The 12,756-nt window shown below is 40.9% G+C and overlaps 1 protein-coding gene across 1 annotated transcript; it reads left to right on the top strand.

Annotated features, from left to right (window-relative positions):
- The first annotated feature begins 7,530 nt into the window (after nt 1-7,530).
- LOC147611814 (uncharacterized) lies at nt 7,531-12,083 on the top strand. Its single transcript, XM_086783658.1, has 2 exons — nt 7,531-9,317; nt 9,419-12,083. Exons 1-2 carry the CDS (start codon nt 7,790-7,792, stop codon nt 11,908-11,910), a joined length of 4,020 nt encoding a protein of 1,339 aa, XP_086639784.1. The 5' UTR covers nt 7,531-7,789; the 3' UTR covers nt 11,911-12,083.
- The last annotated feature ends 673 nt before the right edge of the window (nt 12,084-12,756 follow it).

Below are 12,756 nucleotides of genomic sequence, written 5' to 3' on the forward strand. Positions count from 1 at the left end.
CAAGAAGGAAGTTCACTCCAAAGAGCCAAAAAACTTAGATGAGGCTATAAGATTTGCAAAAAAATTTGATGATAACATGGGTAATGGTAATCGTAAAGAAAAAGATTTTAAAAAAATCATATGTCTCATGGAGAAAATTTTGGCTCTCAAAAAAGAAAGGGTTTTTTCTTTAAAAAGGAAGAACCTTCAAAAAAGCAAAAATCCAATCCTTTTCCCTTTTCTATATCTAATTTGAAAATCAAACTCTTGTAGGATTTCAACCCATCTAGCCTTCCTACCTATTAACTCCTTTTGAGTACTTAACCATTTAAGAATTTCATAGTCAGAAAATACTTCAAAATTGGCACCATTCAAATAATGACGCCACTTCTTAAGAGCATGCACAATTGCAAATAGTTCTTTTTCATTAGTTCAATAGTTACTTTGAGCTTTGTCCAAATTTTTACTTTCAAATGCAACCGGCCTTCCCTTTTGCAATTATACTGCTCCTACAACAAAATTACTAGCATCCGTTTCCAGTACAAATGGTTCATTTGGATCCACTATTTACAAAATAAGAGCAATAACTATTGCTAATTTTAATTTTTCAAAACTAGTTTGTTGATCATGAGTCCAACTAAATTATTTTCCTTTTCCTTTAAGCTAATTCGTCATTGGAACAACTATCTTAGCATAATTCCTTATAAACTTTTGATAGAACCCTGCAAGTCCTAAAAAGGGTTTTAACTCATCTATATTAGATGGGGCCTTCTATTTAATACAGCTTCAACTTTATTAGGATCTATAAAAATCCCTTCCTCGGACACACTTGTCCAAGATATTGCACTTCTTTTTTGAAGAAATAACATTTAGACTTTTTTTAGCAAATATTTTTTTTCCTCAATAATTGAAATACTTTTCTAAGGTCCTAAATAAGGATGAAGTATAGTGTTCATCATCATGGGCATTAGTTAGACCAAAAGGCATAACTAAAAACTCATAGTGCCCAAAAGATGTCCTAAATGCTATTCTTGGAACATCTTCAATTCTAATTCTTACTTGATGATATCCAGGCCTTAAATCTATCTTACTAAAATATTTAGCACCTTTGAGTTGATCAAACAACTCATCTATCCTGGAAATAGGAAATTTATTTTTTATTGTGATTGCATTCAATCCACGATAATCTATGCATAAGCGCATAGATCCATCTTTTTTCTTCACCAATAATATTGGTGAAGCCCAGGGAGACTTACTTGGCCTAATAAGGCCTTGTTCTAAATATTCAGCCAATTGTTTTTCAACTTTTTGTCTTTCAGTCGTCAAACTTACTCTATAAGGTGGCTTGCTAGTTGGCTTTGAATCCTTTAAAACTTCTATGGGATGATTTGTCCCTATATCTGGGGATAAATCCTTTGGCAATGTTTTCGAAAAAACATCTTTAAATTCTTCTAATAAATTATTCAAAAGAATTAACTACTTCACAAATACTTAAATCAAGATTTTCACAATGGTTTTTAAATTGAGGCATTGCATAATAAAAAAACATTTGTTCTATTTCATTATCTTGATGAAGCTTTTGGAGCTCAATATTACATATCAAAGGAGAAGATGGTACATTGTGCTCTCCTTGCAATGGAACAAATTTTCTTTTATGCTTAAATGATAGTGTATTATGAAAATAGCTTCTTGAAAGTGTTTTCCCCATTGAAAATAACCATTCTCTACCAAGAATTACATCTGTGCTGTCGAGACAGATGCATCACTTGAAAATTAAAAAATGCGTCATACTCTTGAATTTTTATCCCAACTTGGTTTACCATAGTATCCCACTTATCTTTATCTTACCCATTGATTAATGATACTATATACTTATGAGACTTGGGACTTGAGGCAACTTAAGTTTCTTAACCAAGTTGTAATTTAAAAAGTTGTGTGTAGCCGTATTATCTATGAGGATTCTAACTTTTTTTATCTTAGATGCTCTAAGTCGAGTACCCATGAAAAATGAGTTGAGTTTTACTCAACTAGAAAGTAAGTTGCTGGCTCACTTAAAAGGAAAATGGGCTAATTACCCTAGCTATCAAGTAGTTTAGAATTACTTGATTAAAAAAGGTAACTTTCAAATAGAGAGTAAAGAAAATGCAGCTGGTAGTGATAAAAGGGTATCATATAAAAAAGATAGTGGAATCATTTTAAGAAGGGTCAATAAGTGAAAAGATTGTTAGAAAAAAATTTCCATTGATACTAGGTACTTGTTATATAAAGGTCACATAGAAAATATTCGTGAGAATATTTTACTAGAATGTCATGACAATCCAAGTGCAGGGCACCTGGGAATTTCTAAGACCTATGCACTTGTTAAAAGATAGTTTTATTGGGCAGGTTTAAAGAAGGACGTCCAGAATTACGTTATAGAATTTCCTAAATTCCAAGTCAATAAAGCTGAGTGCCTAAAAGTAGGTGGAATATTACAATGACTACAAATACGTGAGGGTAAGTGGGAAAGTATTTCTATGGATTTCATAGTAGGACTATGTCAAACAAGTAGAGGGCATGATTCAATGTGGGTAGTAGTGGATAGGTTAACCAAGTTGGTACAATTTATACCAACTAAAAAAGAAGTAAAAAGACCAGAATTGGCTAGAATGTTTATCCATCATCTATACAAGATTGTATGGATTGCCAGCAGCAGATATAGTAAGCGACCGAGATATAAATTTTACAAGCCATTTTTGGAAAGAAGTGTTCAAAAAGTTGGACACAAAACTTAGTGGTATGAGTACGTCTGAACATCAACAAAGTGATGGACAGACAGAAAGGGTTAATCAAATCCTAGAAGATATGCTTCAAGCATATGTTAATCATAAGCAAAACAATTGGGATGAGTATCTTCCATTATTAGAATTTGCTTATAATAGTGCTAAACATTCTACCAGTTTTAGTCCATTCATACTAATGTATGGATTTCAACCTAGAGCACCCATAGCAGTTGGGTTACAAAAAGAGAAATTGCAGTGTAAAAGACTTTCTCAAAGACATGCTAAACATTTCAAGAAGCAACTCAAGCCATTTAAATTTAAAGGCACCCAATCTAATGCAAATGAGTGTGTGTTGAATCTAGCTTCTTGTCATTAGCTTAATCACTTCCATTATGCAAGTGTGATTAGATTAATCTACTTTTATTATGCAAGTATGATTAGCTTAATCCGCTATTATAGTGAGCTCCCAACTTAATTTTGAAGTATTTCCTTCAAGTACGGGTTTTGTGTGGAACATGGCCTCCTTATGTAGGTGGAGGATTGTCACCTTTCCATTTAGTGTAGAGCTTCTACATGAACTTATTAATGATGTGGATCTTTGTAGTATTATATGGCATGTAAGGATTAGGAACATAGTTGTGTTGGACCATGAGTTCCCAAGGGTGGGGCCCTCAAAGCAGCTACACTTCGTGGAGGAGTAAAAGTAGAGATTTGAAACGAATGTCCAACAATTGCATCTAAATGCATGTCTTGCAAATCAAAACAAATGGCACCAAAAAGATAAGCTGTGGCCACTTTGGAACGAAGTGGTGAAATGGTTGATTGAGTGAATTATTTGGAAGCAAGCTTTGTTGGTGATACGATCAGCGCTGGAATAGGGCCTTGGTAATTGGCACAATTTGCTCTAATCATGTTTGTTTGGCATGTGACATGTACACGCGAACTTGTTTTCCAGTGTGGACATACCTGGATTTAATGCTCACATGAACTGGGACGTCGGAAACCCCATGGGTGCGCGCGCATGAAGGTGATTGATCCTTAATTGGTATTTTGTTTGGGTTTAGTATTACCCCTCCTGCAATCCGAACTGAGACCAGGTTAGCTTGCCGCCTCGGTTATTTTTATAAACTCTCTCTCTCTCTTGGCATAGGCCCATTTTATTGTTTATAAGGTAAGGTTTTAGTGCTAATGTGTACATGGCTGGTTAGCTAGGCCCAACCTTTGCATGGGTTGTGGTGAGCTAGGCCACCTTGTGGCATCCAACCTTTGCATGTGTTGGGGGGTGGCTTGCTCAAAGAAAAAAAAAGCAAGCATGACTTGAAATTGCTCAATGGGATTGTGTGTTCCTCATTTGTATTTGTTCACCCATGAGATGTTTGCGGTGCCTTGTTCTCAATGCTATCTCTACTCTAGGCTATGTTCATTGCATAGGCATTATAAACTCAACTTCCCATTGATTTATAATCATGAAACACATTACGAGGATACAAAATAAGAGCTTTTGCACATTCCATGCATTTTAAAAAAGTGTTGTTAACCAAACGTGGTTAACTATCTAGATTTCGTCCTTGAAGTAGTTGAGATGCTTGTTTGGTGAGTTTGTGATCTTACCTTGTCTATACATGAGTCATCAGAAACTTGGTCAAAGAGTTGTCTCAAGCAACTTTCTCATGTGGATGCACCGGGTCCACTTTGATGCCATCTTGTTATTGTCACACCAAAGAGCTCCTAAGCTATTAGGGTGGAACGAGAGAGTTTTTGCTCTGATGGAGGCAAGAGGTCCTCTCTCCTTGGCTAGTCTCTAAGCACAAGAAAAACCCTTTATCACTTCCTTGAATGCAAGGCTACCATCATCAACGAGCTTGCATCAAACAAATCTGAAAAGAGATCAAAGCAAGCAAGCACAACAAGCAAAAGAGAAGACAAGAGAATAGAGAGATCACTTGACTTACTCACAATGGGGAATAACTGTATTTCTTAATACCAAAAAACAACTATATACAAGGAGCTTGTGGTCACATGTGCTTGGACAAGAGTCTTTGGCTACTAGTCTTGCTCCTAGATTCCGTTACGAAGAAGTTGTAGACTTCCCTAGTTTGTTATAAATCTCAAAGTAAGGCGGCGTTACATATTACAATGCCATTATAGAAGGATGCAAGTGTAATACAAAAAGGTAGCACATGTGCCTCCACAAAAAGATTTAGTATTAATAAAAGTGATCAACTTACCCCCCTTTCTAACTAATGGTTTTTATGTCCTTACCAATGTTTGTTTTAGGATGCCTCTAGCCTCACGATGATACGAGTTGGGAAGAGATTTTTGCGAAAGCCAATTGATTGCTTCAGCAATGCATAGGCTTTTCAAAATCCCATGTCTAGCATGTCCTCAGTCATGAGGTGGCTATGAAAGTATTTCACTTGTTCATAATATTGCAATGGTCGGTAAAAGTTTGCATCATAGTTAAGATTAAATATGGACAACAAGACATGTGGACATCCTGCACAACACCTTGTAAAATAAAAAAGATCATGGGATGTTTACTGTAAATGTGAAAAAACATGCAAAAGCAAACTTGGGACATCAGACAATTGTCTGGTTGCATGCACTGGATTTTGTACAATCGTTACTTGGACGACTCACATGATATGATGCGTTCTAGTGCTCAATTCCATAGTGAACTCGTGGGAAAAAGGCGTCAACAATAATATTCAGAAACACATCTTCTGTTGTGTTACTTCCAACTCACAAATACAAGGACTATGAGCCATCCTTGATACCCACTTCTATATTAGCCAATTTTCTTGTGTAAATTTAAGATCATTAGTTGGGAACCCGTGCTTCGCACATCTTTTGAGGCTTTCAAAATCAATTGCTACCCAATCTGTAACTTGGTTAAACACAATGCTAATCAATACACTTAAATACACTAAGATTTGATGGACACTTGGTCAAATACAAGAAGTAAATTGCTGAATTGACAAGAGACACACAATGAGTGGGAATGGCCGACCCCTCCCTCAAATAAAGTATATTGATCTTGGGAGAATCAAGTACATAGTGTCATGGGTATTTCTGACCAGATTTCCATACCAATGCATATGAATACAGTATTGCAAACAAGTGGTTGTCGATGTAGACTTGCAACCCACACTACCCTCTCAAGTGCCCATGTTCCCTACCATCTACTCTCTATTGTTCCACCAACACATGGTAGCAACAATCTGCAAGAGAGCACGTAGGACAAGAGAACACTACACAAGGTATGTGATCTTGTAATCCGGTTCCTCCCTCCTGCTACTTGCTCCCATATTTAAGCATAAAAGCTTACCAATAGCAAGTAGAGTCGATGACAGTGGAAGTCTTCGCGATGGAAGTCCTTGGAGTGTTGAGATCTTTGATTTGTCGCCTTTCTTCACGACAAGAGTCTTCAAGAGGATGAAGGGAACCTTGGGAAAGCTTCCCCTATGGTTCAACTTGAGAAAGGAGAGCTGAAATTAGGGTTTTCAGCAAAAAGACCAGAAATTGCAGCAATAAAGAGAGCTGTTTTGCTGAATTTCAGTCATCATTGGGAGTGTGTAGGAGAGTGATTAGCATCCGGAAACACTCTAGGAAGCTTGGAAAACACCCTAGCAAGTTGGGTATGGCTATGGAGAGCTTGGAAAGGGAGAGAAATGGTAGAAAAACAGAGTTTTCAACCTCCAAAAATCTTCATGAAGAGAAAACACGAATTTTCTCTTAATAAGTAAGTGAATTGGGGTCCAATCAGGTGAAGGGACATGGGGAGATGCCCATTTATGAGTAAAAGGGGAGGACCAGGTCCTGGACATTGAGTCTTGTCTGCCTCGGGACTTCAGTGAGTGTGAACTTGAAAGCGGTCATAATTTATAAGTGACTTTTGGGCGCCCAAACTTTAATGAAGTGGGAACGCACTCACTTATAAATATTGGCTAAGTCTTAAGGGCTATTTGAGCCTAGATTGGGTAATACTTACCACCTGTTCACATGCCACACAACCATGTCAGCAGACAGTTTCACACGCACGGTTCACAGGCGGGCGTCCCCTAGCTCGGAACTACACATAGGTCATGCAGGCATGAAAACAACATGCAATTTCATTTGCAAGCAAGCACATAAAGATCCTATGCAATGCAGCATTGGTATAGACAACTCCCGTTCATGAGACTACACCAAAATAGACGTGCTCCAGGCAAGTACACGAGGTACGAGACCCAATGGAACACCAATCCACCAAGCATTTTCGGGCATGTACACGGAGGCACAAGTCCCAACGGAAAGCCAAGTCTATAGTATAGCATGAGTGACATCAATCCCCGGCATAAACAACTGCCATGGACACCAGTCCAATGTACATACATGATAAGAAAGCACGGGTGGACCAATTGGGTTGCCAAATGGTGACATCCCTCCCGGCTTCTAAACAGTTGTCCGCAACTGAAAAGCATCCAAATATGTCTAAAGCACATGCGGGCAATCTTTGAAGAACTCTTCATCTACCCATTTAGCATCAATGGGAAGATAGTTTCTAAATTTCACAAGGTAACGCCTCGTTTTTTTTGGGGTGGGGGCGGGGGCCGGGCGACGGGAAGTGGGGAAGATATAGTCAATGTGGAGCCGATTTTACATTCCAAAATGTCAAGCGCCGTTAATTTCAAAGCAGCCGGAATTCCAGCTGATTTTTTTCAAGCGGTGGTGTGGACGCTTGGATGTGGGTTCCAAATGGGGATGGTCCATAAAAAAGAGAAGAAGAAGATAAGGGACAAAAAGGCACGGTATGGTATGAAGCGCAGAGGGGCATTTAGGGAAAGATATTTTGCTGGTGAGTTGGCTTCTTTCGAGGCGGGCAGGGTTTAAGGTCAAGGGTTTTACAGCGTTGGTTAGGTTTCATTTTGCGTTTGGAGCCACCACCAGCATGGCCATTCGCTGCCCTTTCCTTCTGTGACTGCCCCCTACACTCTGTTGCCTGCTTTTTCATTAGGGTTTTCTCTGTTGCTGTTTCTCTTAGTAGGTTTATATTATAGCCAGCTACCATGCCTTCTGCCGACGTCATCCCCATATCCGCTGAGGATATGGTGTGTGAGAAAGAGCAGGACGAGCGCCGAATTAAGACAACTGGGGAGAATGGAGAAGAAGGCGCCGAGCTGGGAGAGGCCACTAGTGGCAGCAGCTTGAAGTCCCCCGTGACCCCTGCCCCGGTCAATGAGCCAAACGGGACTCCAGCTCTGAGATGGAAAAGCTACACAGCGAAGCAGAAGGAGCCTGATTGCGGCGGCAAGTTTGCAGCTGCAGTAGCAGCGGACCCCAAAGGTAAGCTTGTTATCAATCTGTGTGGAATCCCTCGCTCTCTGATGAAACTGGCCCCTGCTCCATCCAAGATGAAGGCTAGCATTGTCCAGGACATGGATAAGAGCAAGTCTGAAGCGAGTACTAGCTCGCAAGGGAATCTTTTGCATCATGATGAACATGATGGAGTGCCCCATGCCCCCATGGAAGTTATACCTGAGAACTTCCCTGCGGGATGTCCAGGAGCTATATCAAAGCATGACACTTTGCACACCGTCAATAATCAGGCAGCCATCAGTGATCTAGCCAGGAAATTGTGTCTTAGAATCAAAAAAATCAGGCGCTCTGTGAAGGCTACTCGGTTTCAGAAGATGGATGGATGTAAACAAGCAGCATCTCCAAAAATGTGTTCCCTGCAGATGGAGAAAGTCCCATCTATGGGGCACAGTGATCTGAAGGAGTTTGGGAAGAAGAGACCCCGCAACAGAAGGCTTCAGGAAGTTAATACATCCATTAGGAACAAAAGCTTTTCAGAAGAGCCATGTTCCAATGCTGCAGAAGAGCAGCAGGAGACAAGGCAGACGGAGGATTTACATAATTCACAAGATGAGACTTTCACACAGAAAGAAATTTTGGAGAAATCTGCCCAGCTTGATACCTCTGGAAGTTCTAGAGGTACTATGGTCTCAGTTCTCATTAGGGATCAGAAGGATGGCTTCACACTGGGAGATGCATCCAAAGCAAGTGCTGCAAAGGTGCACAATGATTCAATTTCTGAGGATATTTCAGGTGATGGGAAACCAAAAGAGACCAAAGATGATGAATTCACTTCAAGGGACTTTGCTGCAAAGGATCTCACTCGTGTAAGGCGACCTGTGAGGAGCCTCAGTCATGATGCTGTTGCACTGTCAGAGACCTCAAAACTGGACATGAAAGAACAGACAGTCTTAGAAACTCTTCTGCGGGATGAGCCACCTGGATATAGCTCAGCTGGGGGTTCTGAGCGGAGCCGGAGCTACAAGATCGAAAGATCTGTGGATGCGGAGTTCAGCCACTCGGAAGATTCTGGAAGTGGGGATGCAGAGTCGGAAAGAGGTGATGCTGAGTGCAGTCAAACTGACGGGTATGAAGATGCAGACACTGATTCTAGCCACAGTCATGAGTGCGAAGAAGGAGAGTGTGAGTGCAATGGCCTCTCCCCCAGCACTCCTGGCACTCCTGGCAGGGGAACCTACTTGACAGAGCAAGTGCCATCGGTCTTGTGTGATGCAGAAGGTAGGTAGAGGAGTGTTCATATATTCTGGCTTTGTTTGTTATTGTTCTATACAAGATGATGTTTATAATAACTATGCTTCCTTGGATTGTTAACTTACTAGGGAATGTGTGGCACATTGGCAAAAGGGCCGAGCAGGCAAGGGGAAATGGAGCGTGCAAAAGTTTATCTCCTTCAGACATTGTGCATAAGGATTCACTTGATTTTGCTCACAATTCATACCATGTCGAGGTTCAGAAGTGTGCTGTAAAGAGACCCTCAGCACCTGTAAAGAGACCTTCAGCAATGTCAGTTGCTCCTTTCAGTCATCAAATTGAATTGAATTGGAAGTGGCCCTCTGATGCAGACTACACAATCAATCCTGTGGTAGATGTGTCGAATCGTTCTATGGTAGCTAAAGAAAAGTCGGTGTTTGTAGGCTGCATCCCAGATGGCACTGAGAGTCTTGAAGAAATCTTGCAGAATTTGATGGAGAAATTTCTTGAAAGGTTTGATTTTGCTCCTGCAATACTCAGTCAAATTCAGGTAGTTAAAGTCGTCAAAGATTTTGCATTTCTGGAGTTAGCAACAGAGAAGGTGGCCCATATTGTTCTTGCGGCTAATCAACTTGATGTGTTTGAGTGGGGAGTTAATGGTTTTCATTTCAACATTGAAGGGTGTAAAGGTACCCACACCTCTGTGAGGCCCCTCATTGAGTACATGCCATTGAAGCCAGCAAGAGTAGTCTTTGTAGGCAATATACCAAAGTCTCGTTGGCAAAACGAATATCTTGAAGTCTTCTTTGCCAGAGTTCTCCGGGGCTCTGATGGACCTGCTGACTTTAAATTTGTGAGCTCTGTCTATCTTCTTCCTGAATCGTGTGATGCCTATGTGGAGCTAGCCTCAGAAATTATGGCTGATGCCATTGTCTTTAAATGCACCAAGAATCCTCAACTTCTGAAGGACATAGGGGATGATGTCTTCATTTGTCGTGATTCCAGCTCAATTCCTCTTATGTCCAAGCATAAAGGAATTGTATATCCACAGCGGGCCCTGTTTGTTGGTGTGTCTGCCCCTGGACAAGAGTTCAAAATTGATTGTGTGAGGAAAATATTTGAGGAAATTCTACCTATAATATCAAGTGACACTAATCAGCCAGGTTATCTGGAGTATATATCTGTCCAACCTGGAAAGGATTATGCTTTCTTTCAGTTTAACTCAGAGGCTATAGTGGATGCAGTAATGGATGAGTACATTGAGAATACCCAGCTTTTCATGTGTAATAGCAGTCCTATGTCTTACATCATTCTTCGGCCTCCAGGTTACGTGCGGCCTGGGGCAAGGTATTGTTCTGACAGCAACAGGCATGGGGGGCCTCAAATGGCAAACACTCACATGAACGAGCAATTGTCCAAACAGGGGCACCACACCAGTTTGGACAGGAAAAGGCAACCTAAAAATAAGCTTTCAAAGCAGCCTGGGACTATCTCTGTGGTGCCTCGGAGATTTGGAGATGAGCCAGCAAAGAAGTCCGATTGTATCATGTCAATTGGTGTCTCCCCGCTACCCATAGCAACCTGGAATGGCGTCATTTCAACAGGAGCTTGTGCAGCTGATCCAGAGTGCATGCTTGTCATTGAGGGTCTTCCAAAAGGTCTTAGCTACAAACTGCTGCGTGGAGCTCTGAACGAGCTGTTTGAGAAGTCTCTCTGCCACACTGGATTGCTAGAGGTCGGGATGCTTGTACTTAGGAATCTTGACAGGGATGGTAACCTTGATGTTGTGGCAAGCTTGCCAAGTGCCAAGTTTGTTAATGCCTTACTTTCGATGAGAAAGATATTTGTAGTAGCTGGGAATGAGGTCAGATTACTATCTAAGGGTGGAAGAAGAAAAATCAATTGGAGGGGGAATCCTGCAGATTACCTGAGGGGCCAAGGTGAGCTCTCTTGTTTAAGTGATGATGAGGCTAACCAGTGGAGAGAGCCGTCGAGATATGGTGGTGTAGATGAATGGAGTGCTCCCGGTTTACCCAGGAGAAAACGAGGGCGCTCTGAAACTTCTAGTCATGGTCGACCTGGAAGGGGCCCTGCCCTTAGGAGGAAAGGTTTGGAGTTTGATACAGAGGCGTGGTGTGAGCAGGAAGTTTTGAGAAGTATTTCACCCCCACCTAAGAAAGTGTTCAGACGCAATATCAAGGAGACCCCCCGTGGTGTCCAAGGCAGCTGGAAAGTGGTTTCTAGACTTAGGACTGATAATCATGTGTCAAAGGCAGTTACAGTCTCGCGATGGCAGGAGAGCAGTCCAAGGGGAAAAATTCCTCGTGTCCTCAAGAGTGCAGGTGCCCTGAAGTTTGGAAATAGAGGCATTGTACAAGCTAGTAAAGGTAGATTGAAGTCAAATAAGGACTTTCCGGAGATTTTGCATATAGTTAGTGAAGGGGGTAAAAGAAAAATTCAGACTGTAGGAACTCCATTTAATACGGGAATGGGGGTAGGGAAGGGCATTGTAAAGGTAGCTAACAAGAAAAGAAAGCAGTTACATGCAGGGCATGACAGTTTAGTGCAGCAATCAGCATTTACTCAGAAGAGGTTTAACAATCGGCCTCACTTCTATTGAGTTGTGTAGCCTGGTTTAAATTCATATTCAGTTATATGAGAACCCTAGAACTGATCTCTCTTTATTCATGCTTTGCTTAGATATTGTTATATGGTAGCCAGGTCTCTTCAGTAAGTATCTGTCTTTCTTTCTGATTTAGTAATGAGATTCACAAGCATTTTATGGTAGCTAAACCGTGCATTTGTTAATGCCTTTGTTTTGTAAAGAAGAAAAACTAAGTCCTCTCTTGTGAAGCTAAGTATGTGCTTATTGTATGACCAAACCTAAGTTCAATTTTTAGAGTCTGTCAGTACAAAGGTTCCGTGCAAATGTTTATCAATTCATGCAATGTCTTCTAGTAGTTTGATACTGGCACGCTGGACAATGACGTAGAAGTTGGCTTGTCGTTCCGCGGTGATGGCACTTCCGTTAATTACCCAGACTTTTGCAAGTTAGCAAATTTCAAACAGTTGATTGTACGTGATATATATGTTGAGATCTTTGTGATAGTTGTTCATTGCAATTACATGTAATGTACTGCGAGATCTTTGTGATAGATGTTCATTGCAATAACATGTAATGTACTGCGAGCTCTTTGTGATAGTTGTTCATTGCATTTGCCCCGGACATATGCAAGTCGGTTCTCTCTCAAAGATGTTTGTATGGATTAAACTTCAAAATTCGAAATATTGAAAGTAATTAGAATGGGTAGTGCAAGTCTTCTCTATATTATCTTAAGAGTTTCACAAAGCTTCCACGTGGCAAGAGTTTGGAGGTTCGAGAAGGGGAAGAGGAGGATTGTGTTACCATTTGGGCACCAAATTGGTCCACCCGTGCTTTCTTGTCATGTATGTACATTGGACTGTT

The sequence above is a fragment of the Cibotium barometz genome, chromosome 46 (genome assembly GCF_041138505.1).
Source record: "Cibotium barometz isolate CiBa-2024 chromosome 46, ASM4113850v1, whole genome shotgun sequence".
In the NCBI taxonomy this organism is placed as follows: Eukaryota; Viridiplantae; Streptophyta; class Polypodiopsida; order Cyatheales; family Cibotiaceae; genus Cibotium; species Cibotium barometz.

What these genes read in the sequence shown, in the direction of transcription:
- LOC147611814 (XM_086783658.1), top strand. Translation starts at nt 7,790, where the DNA reads ATGCCTTCTGCCGACGTCATCCCCATATCCGCTGAGGATATGGTGTGT. An exon ending in GGTCTTGTGTGATGCAGAAG is followed by an intron (nt 9,318 to 9,418) that starts GTAGGTAGAGGA and finishes TTAACTTACTAG; the next exon opens with GGAATGTGTGGCACATTGGC.